Below are 9,102 nucleotides of genomic sequence, written 5' to 3'. Positions count from 1 at the left end.
TACAATCATTGAAAAATAATCTTTAGTAATGAACAAATAAATTGTCATTAAGTTTATTGTCACAAATATATAGAAGAGAGAAAGTCCAGCTTTATCATTATTGATATAAAATTTCAACCTTCAGAAAACATTTTACTTTAGGTGAAGGTAATCCGGAATAAGGAGTACTGTGCAGTTTAAACAGGTCTCTAAGCCACTTTGATCCCAGTATGACAAATAGAAATTTAAAGTTTTCATGAAGCATGATTAATTAAACACACAATTTATTAACAATTTTAATTCAAATACTTTGCAAATAGTACAAAAAAATATAACTTTACATAACATTAAATACAGTTCCATAAATAAAAGTAAAACATGCTCTCTAAGCAAAATATATCAGAAGTTAATTTAAAGAAATGTACAACCAATGAATGAAGTCAGTATAAAATTGTGAAAATAAATCTCAAATAAATGACATTCATTTTCAGCACTCTCCTATTTATACAATGTACAGTGCCACAATACTGTCACCAGTTCATTTATCTTGAAAAGCAATGAATGCAGAGATATTTTAATGACATTTTCAGTCCCTTTCCCCTCTCTGTGTAATTAATAATACTAAGAAAACAGTACAAGAGCTGAAATTTCCTAAAAGGCATGGAGTGTAAATACAAACACCCCCTCCACACACACATACAAGCACAAAACCTACGTTGACATTACAACCCTCATTCATCAATTCAGATTTTTTTTGCCCATATCATATTGGGCCTAACAGTTCACATTCATAAATGTAAGTGACCTGTACCTGTCTGTAATGAGAACATATCTGTCCCTGAAAAGGAACGCATGAGCACACTGATACACATGTTTGACTCTGTGACAACTAGTTGTATTAACACTGCAAAACAGATTAATTATTAGTTCATTTGTGTTTCACACTTTGCTCAGGAGAATAGCAAACAGCTCATATGCTGTACATGACGAATGGTGAAAAAGACACCTGGATTGCTTTTACTGCTGTGCCAATATTGGCTGTATCCCAAATATTTCCCTCAGCACTGTGTAGTGCAGAGTGTAGGGTATGTAACTTTGGTTTCTGCACTCACACACTGCATTGTATGGACAAACATTAAACCATTTATTTCATATATGAACTTCACGTCTTGCTGTCGAACTTGTGCCATGTCTCCTTGTAGTAATTTTGTTTTATAATATGTGAAATACACTATGCAAGGATTACGGTGCCATTTGGGACTCATCCGAACATCATCTCTGCTGATGCTGGGTGAGGACCACAGCAATAAGTGCATGCGTACCAATTAAATCTGATGTGGCTGTTCACATTTCTGATGCATGTCCATGGGCCAAATATGAATCGAATCAAGGACCACATATGAAACTCAAATCTGATTTGACATGTCCACACAGCTTTGAAATGATCAGATCTGTGTCACATTAACACCAAAAAATAAAAAATAATAAAATCTGATTTGTACGGAGCCCTGGTGGGGAAGTGGGTAAAAAAAAAACTGAGTGAACTATTTTCATTCACACATTTTCATTAATTTGAGTGATTGAACTGAAATTCGTGTGCACGTTTTAGTTAATTTGAGTGAACAAATTAGTAATTCATGCATACGATTTAGCCGATTCGAGTGGAAAGGAACAATATTGCTCAGAGATTAATGGATTCATAAAAAAAAGAATATTGTTTCTTTCCAACGAAGTGTTATACAACAGAGATTTAAGGCTATGAGCTCCTTGTGCTCAGCCGAAAATATGATGCACGCCATTTGCTTCAACACTTTCATACATTCGCTTAATAATCCATAATGTAATAATAATAAAATCCATAATAATCCACAGTGTGATAAACCCCTAATTGATATATTTTGTCTTTTTGGACTCAATAAGATAATTTTAGGGGCGGCACAGTCCGCGCAGCAGGTAGTGTCGCAGTCGCAGCTCCAGGGGCCTGGAGGTTGTGGGTTCAATTCCCGCTCCGGGTGACTGTCTGTGAGGAGTTGGTGTGTTCTCCCCGTGTCCGCGTGGGTTTCCTCTGGGTGCTTCGGTTTCCTCCCACAGTCCAAAAACACACGTTGGTAGGTGGATTGGCGACTCAAAAGTGTCCGTAGGTGTGAGTGAATGTGTGTGTGTCTGTGTTGCCCTGTGAAGGACTGGCGCACCCTCCAGGGTGTATTCCCGCCTTGCGCCCAGTGATTCCAGGTGGGCTCTGGACCCACCGCGACCCTGAACTGGATAAGCGTTTACAGGTAATGAATGAATGAATGAAGATAATTTTACTTCATGTGCAGTGACTGCAGTCATTAGTACCAAACATTATAAGAGTTTTGGCAAAAAGCAAATGGCTTCTACGGAGCCCCCAGTGAATTAATTAGTTGTGCATGCACACAAATTACTAATTCGTTCACTGAAATTGGCTAAATCGTGCGCACAAATTACTAATTCGTTCACTCAAATTAAGTAAAACGTGAACGAATTGTAAATCGTTCACTCTAATCGTTTACCCACTTCCCCTCTAGGGCTCTGTAGATTTGAGACATTTTAGCACAGTAATGTGAACATAGCCAAAGCTCTTCAGGGTCCTCTGTCTTTCAGGCTCATGTCAGGGCTGTAGAAGAGGACGTTGTTATCATCATCATCTGAATCCGAATTGAGGTCAGCTGTATATCTCACACTCGCTGAATGATACTCTCCAATCCGTGTGCTGTCACACAGCCGAGACCGAAGGGCCATCTGAAACAAATTATACCGGACAATTCAGTGAGTCTGCTTATACTATGGTGTTACAAGTGGTTACTTGTATGGTTACTAAGGTATTGCTAGGCTGTTGCTATGGTATCTACAATATTTTCAATAGTGCTGCCTAGAGGGTGCTATGGTACTAATAAAGTATGTCTGGTGGTTACTACAATAATGCAAGTTGCTTGATATATTTGCAGGATATTTTTAGGGATATGCAGTTATTGGCTAGGGATATGCGAAGTTGTTACTGTCATATCACTTGTGGTTGGTCTTAATTGTGTATTTGTAGGCCATTACTAAGCTGTTACTAAGGTATATGTAGTGTTGGGTCCATTGGTGTTTGTTATGGTATCCCAGGTGATTGCTAATGCGATTGCTATGGCATATCAGGTGGCTGCTAAGGTGTTTTAAGTGGATGCTATCATAGTTGCTATGGTATTTCAGGTGTTGGCTCAGGTGTCGCCAAGTGACTGCTCTAAATCCACCTTATTTTGAAAAGTAAATAATGGCTTTTCTTTGTTTGTCTGCGAGAGACTACCTGTTTGCTGTTGGTCAGAATTAAAAGCAGTGAGAAAGTTCTCAATATACCACACAGTCTGAAACACTGAGTTTCAACCACATCTTCTGAGCTATCATCCAGAGGGAGGATGACACAAAAAGTGCCTGGACATAACACACGCATAGTGGTTTAACTCTTTAATGTCATCTTCTAGTGTGAGCGGGAGAAGACTTCCCAGCCCCCAGAGTGCAGACTTTTATAAGCCTCTCCACTAATGTCCCCTCTGATATAATAATAGATATTAAAGAATACACATGTCAATATAAATACACTTGAAATGAAAACTCAAATATATAACAATATTCATTATTATGAAACATTGTGAATATGCATTATTAAATATAAAATTATATTTAATCGATATAAAGAAAATTATACATATATTAATTATGTTTTATGAATATGCTGCATAATAATCATCACATATGTTGTTAAAACTATTATAAAAACATGATTAAATACAGAGGGTCTCAGTCAAGTTTTTTTTTAACCAAGCTTTTAACCAAAGCTGAAGAGCTTCACTGTTCAAGGCAGATGAAAATGTCGTCTTGCCAGTGATTATCCAGATTGCAATTAAATTACTATTCGTGAACCTCTCGATCTCCACCGGAGCCACAGGCACACATGCTCTCCTGAATGTTTTTTTTTTTTTTTTAAACAAACACTCTTGCACAAAAGAAACTCTAAAACACAAACCATAATGGTGATATTAATTTGGGGCTTTAATCTGGGATATATTATCAGAAGAGCACTGAGTGTAGTGACAGAGAGGAGTGAGAAAGACACTGACTTTGCCAATCTGGACAGAAATAAATCACAGAGGAGCTCCAGGATTTAATCCCATCTGAACTGGGAAGTAGCTGCAAATTTTGAAAAGTAAAACACACAGGCTGCTGCCACACTCAGTATTAGCTGTTAAAATAAATGGAAATGGCAGACTGGAAGTCTTGGAAGAATTTGTTCTCCCCAAGAGCACCAAAAATAAGGTGGATAGAAGAACTAGAATGGAATATCTTTATTGTCCAATAGTCAAAATTATGTCAATTTGTTCGACATATTTATGTTTTATTTATTTAGGATATTTCAACTTTTAAAATATTCTAATTCCAGTGTCTGAATATTCTAAATAACTGATTTTGCTAAAAGTTCATTGCTTTCTAAAGTGGTGTAAATTATTATTGTCTTTATTATTGTCTTGTATTATTTTATCAGTGGCATAAAATGGTTTTAATTTGACAATAATATTGTTTATCCCAATTATTTCTGGGACAATATATTGATCACCTGGTTATATTGTTGTCTAAATAGTAAAAAAAAAAAGGTTACTTTGATTCCCATGTTACTGAGCTGGTTCCATGTGTCCTTGCCAAAGATGAATGCATTGGCTAGACCATGTAGAGGTGCACTGACCACATGCAGAAGGGTGAGAGAGAACAATGGCTCCTCAGGATACACAGCATTATGCAGCCTACAGACACACAACATTACACAGTCAGATTTACATAGCATAGTTAATTTAGGTGTGTGTGCATATATGTGTATGCATACCTATTTAATAGGGGAAATATAGAGACCAGCAAATATACAGAAGGATACCACTTCAGAGGGCGTATTTCCTCAGCAAGGGATACCTTTGAAAAAGAAAAATAGTGAGATTATGAAAATGAATGAGACATGAAAAACATAACACATTATTTAAGTAAACACACACACAAATACATAGCCTTACCTTCCGCCGTTCCCTCTCTGGGTTAAAGGTTCCTAGCCAGGACTGCATCTATAAATAAAGCATCAGATCATACATATACAAATAATCTATTAGATTCAGTTTGTATTTTCATTAAATATAAAACGAAGTATCATATTTAAAGTTTAGTTAAGTTTTCCACAAGTTCTGACAGTTTCCTGGGGTCCAAAAGCACCATTCTCTTCCTATATAAAGAGCCTAATTCAAAAGAGCTGGTTTTATCACATTTTCCACTAAATGAACAAGCCAATTTCAGCAGGACAGCACCTCAATGAGAAGGGAGTGAACAGAAGGTAATGTTTTTAGTCATTTTTTTTGGTTAGTTTTGATGTTCATTTTCTCAGTCTTTGCTTTATTTATTCAGTATGTTTATTTCTCTGAGCTCAAAATTGTTTGCTCTTTTTAACCCTAAACTCTCACATGAACAGGGGCTATGTTTGGAGATGCAGTACTATAATTGGAAATACACAGAGAAGAAGGCATTGGTTTGTGCGTTGGTGTGGACCCAAGATATCTAAATTAATGTGCAAAAACATACTACAAAATGTAAATTTTCACATGTGCCCTTTAATACAACAACAATATTGTTGGTTTATTTGTTTTTCCTGAAAGAAATTCCCTAAGTAATTAGGTGAGCACACTGAAAAATCAGTCTCTAAAATGGATGGTAAATTATGTTTATGATTTGACACTCAATATAGACCATGTATTAATTTGTTGTCTATTGCAATAAAATATGCACTAACATACTCTCAGGTTTGCAGTTTGAGTTTCCAGATAGTTTGACAAGGAGATGTGAAGGTTATAGCTGAATAGAAACTGTTTTATAATCCAACATACAATGCACTGTACCTGAGTGCAGAAGCTATTATTTTATGACCAACACCCTGCAGTACACAGGGTGTATGGATACTTTTAAGATTCAGCCTCAATTTTACTGTGGTATGAAAACATCACCAATCAGCTTATATTTTCAGACAAGGAGAACCACTTTATTAAACTTTAAGCCAAAACAGGTCAGTATGACCAGATTACCAGCCCTGTAAACAGGGTGAAAAAAATGAGAAAAAGAAAATATTGCTTGTGCTTTTAGTATCTTACACGTGGAATCAAAACATAAGTGAAATAGAATAATTACTGAAACTTGCATATGTTTAATGTATTACTAACACTCAAAAGAGGAGAAATACATTATAGCCTAAAATGGTTTTGCATTAGATTGTATGACAAAATGCTAAAATTGTCAACAGGATGATGGCCCTTTTCTCCTCATTATAAATCCAATTAAAATGCTGATGTGAAGATATGGTGGGCCTTTTTGTTTTAAAAAGCTGAGAGAAGCCCTGTGTATGGGATAATTAATGATTATTCATCTTTCTCATTTGTTTACACTAGCAATAAAGAAGATTCTATGCTCCCAAAATGGCAACTACAACAAAGAAATATAAAGAAATCCTGTGAAAGAAATGCTCTCGTAACCATGAAGATCATGACAATAGAAGGTAACATTATATTTAGCTATTTTGTTTAGCCTAGCTAAACAACCTTCCAACACTGCTGCACAACAGCATTATTTCAGTGTTCCTTGTAATTTACTGCAGAATTAACTGAAAACTCCAAGTATCTTTTCAGATATTTCATGTGTGTCTTCATTTGTAAGCAGTTTTTGTAAGCCGTTTTTCACATTTCTTCTGTAGAATGCAACTCACCCTATCATTGGCCACACAGATAATTCGTGCGTAACAGATGATCATAAGGAAGATGAGGGTGAAGAGTGGGACGTACCATCTGCATAAAAACTAAGAACATTTTAGATAAAGGTAAAAAGGCTTAAAAATATAAATAAAATACAAAAAAACCTAGATTAGGTCACTCAGTTAAACACCAGACAACCACCCGCTGAGAAACATCCCACGTTTTTATTTTGATTAGTCATACTCTAACATTGACTTCAAAACACAGTATTGCTAGTCAGCTTGACCTATCCCCTAGAGACTGCATCAGTGACAATGACAAACACTCCAACTATGTCTCTGCATGATTCACCTTTAACTGAAAAAGAAAAGAACAGAAAAACACGTTCAGGAAGAGGAGAATGAATTCCTGAGATTCCAAATCAGCTCTGCTTTGTCTTTCTGAACAAAATGCATAAAAGACAAAAAAATGAAGGGAGTCAGAGCCTGGTACCACTGCTCCATTTTTCTAGCTAGCATCCTGTACCATGATCAGTAAAGCACCAAGTGAAGCAATGTCTTTTGGAAGGATGCTGTCCTACACCCACAGTACACTGTTAGAATATAATATATTCAAGAGCAATAAACCAAAATATTTTTTTACTCCAAATATCTCCCAAATATATTCGCTGCAAGTTCCTACTCTTAGATAGTTATACCTCCCCTAATCACATTATCAATCTTGGAGTGTGAGACAAGAAAATTATTCCTTTGATATATAAAGCTAGCCACGCCTTCTTTTCAAACTCTTGCTAAAACAATGCTATTGGATAGCTGCACACATCTGGAGGAAAATATCAATATATGCCAGACATGAACAGCCAAATGACTGATTGAGGTTGATCTGGCAATCTCTTGATGATCTGCTAATGCAAAATAAAACATTTTATTGTTGCTTTTTCTTGTAGTTGCTATCATCTATATGTGTAGTCCAATGTTAACAACTTGTTTCCTAATGTGAATATAGGTAGAGTTATATGTTGACTGAAAATCTCCCATGGGATTTCAGTTAGTTTAAAATCTGGTGATTGAAATAATTATAGGATAATATTTATCTCATTTTCAAATCTGATATTATTTATCAAAAAGCTGCTACTTACATGGCAAACCTCCAAGATACATGGTTATCTGTGATCCAGCTAAAGAGAAAGATCGAGGGAATGAGTGAGTTTGATATATTGCCTTTGACATTTTTTGTACAGAGGTCATTAACATCTCACCACCAGGCTCCAGCTGGACCATAGTATCCCTTCATCAGTGGCAGACAGGACATGATGAGAGGAACCCCCCAAGCTAACAGATGGTATGGTCTGAAAGACAAAGGTAATTTTGTGACAGCATTTGTCTGTTGTTTGGTGTGATATAGTGAGCAACACCACTTAATTCTATAAAACTGAGCAGGGTTGGATTCCCACCAGTGTTCTTGGCCAAAACACCTACCAAAATAAAAGTCTACCACGGTAGTATTAATAATAAGTTAAATTTATATAACACCTGTCACAAATCCAAGGATGCTTTACATAGCCAAAAAAGAAAAGATATTATGATAAATCCAAAGAAGCAAAAATTTGATTTGAATAAAAGCATCTGGCAATATTCAGAAGAGCTGGGATGATGTGCAAAATGTAAATCATAATGAAATGCTATCTGAGTACAATGATCAAGTTTTGTCAACATACATTTGTTACTTGAATGTTGATTAGGGTTCAGCGCTATACTTTATGGTAAATGCTTTTTCATACATATATCCTACACTGTGAGATGTAGAGACAAAATCTTTGTTTTACCTGACTCCATGAGTCAAGACAACCTAATCTGCAGTTTGGATCTTTTAGCTCCGTCCACTTAGATTCTGAGCTAATTTGCAAAGCCTACTTTTGTGAACTAAGTCTATGGAGTTTCTTCAGATTTCAGATTCTACTTAGGGATATGATTTTGAGGTAGCATGTGAAAGATGGCATGACAATTCATATAGGGGGCGCTGTGAATGCTAAACGTTTAAATCTCAGCATCCACAAGGCTGATCAGGCTGACACTCAGCATGCTGCTTCTGTGGGCAAGGCTATAAGTGGAAAATTGAGGACCACTACACCCACAGGGGACACTACAATGGGACAATCATTTGTCGCATGAGATTTCTGTATGTTATATTTTTAAAAAATTCTGTATGTGCATTTCTAACATGAATGGCTGTAACTGCTCAGCAACAATATGGAAAAGTAATAATTTCTTTCACCACCATGGCACTACAAGACTAAATATTGCTTTATTGATCTATATTGGGTTTAGATCCTATTAATCTCCACAGGTCA

At 36.1% G+C, this 9,102-nt stretch overlaps 1 protein-coding gene across 2 annotated transcripts in view; it reads right to left on the bottom strand.

The window, feature by feature from the left end:
- Positions 1 to 100: 100 nt before the first annotated feature.
- si:dkey-100n23.5 overlaps positions 101 to 9,102 on the bottom strand; it is a 28,593-nt gene continuing 19,591 nt past the window's right edge. Inside the window, exons 7-13 of one of the 2 annotated variants that reach the window (XM_066686598.1) lie at positions 8,011 to 8,100; positions 7,891 to 7,929; positions 6,767 to 6,845; positions 5,040 to 5,087; positions 4,859 to 4,941; positions 4,637 to 4,778; positions 101 to 2,742 (exon numbers count right to left, since the gene is read on the bottom strand). In XM_066686598.1, the coding sequence (XP_066542695.1) occupies positions 2,584 to 2,742; positions 4,637 to 4,778; positions 4,859 to 4,941; positions 5,040 to 5,087; positions 6,767 to 6,845; positions 7,891 to 7,929; positions 8,011 to 8,100 (640 nt within the window). In that variant the 3' untranslated portion in view covers positions 101 to 2,583. The remainder of the gene's footprint in view (positions 2,743 to 4,636; positions 4,779 to 4,858; positions 4,942 to 5,039; positions 5,088 to 6,766; positions 6,846 to 7,890; positions 7,930 to 8,010; positions 8,101 to 9,102) is intronic. The other variant, XM_066686599.1, reaches the window with a different exon arrangement.

The sequence above is a fragment of the Hoplias malabaricus genome, chromosome 12, assembly GCF_029633855.1.
Source record: "Hoplias malabaricus isolate fHopMal1 chromosome 12, fHopMal1.hap1, whole genome shotgun sequence".
NCBI lineage: Eukaryota > Metazoa > Chordata > Actinopteri > Characiformes > Erythrinidae > Hoplias > Hoplias malabaricus.
Note: the sequence above shows the minus strand (reverse complement) of the source record. Positions and strands in the feature narration are given on the sequence as shown.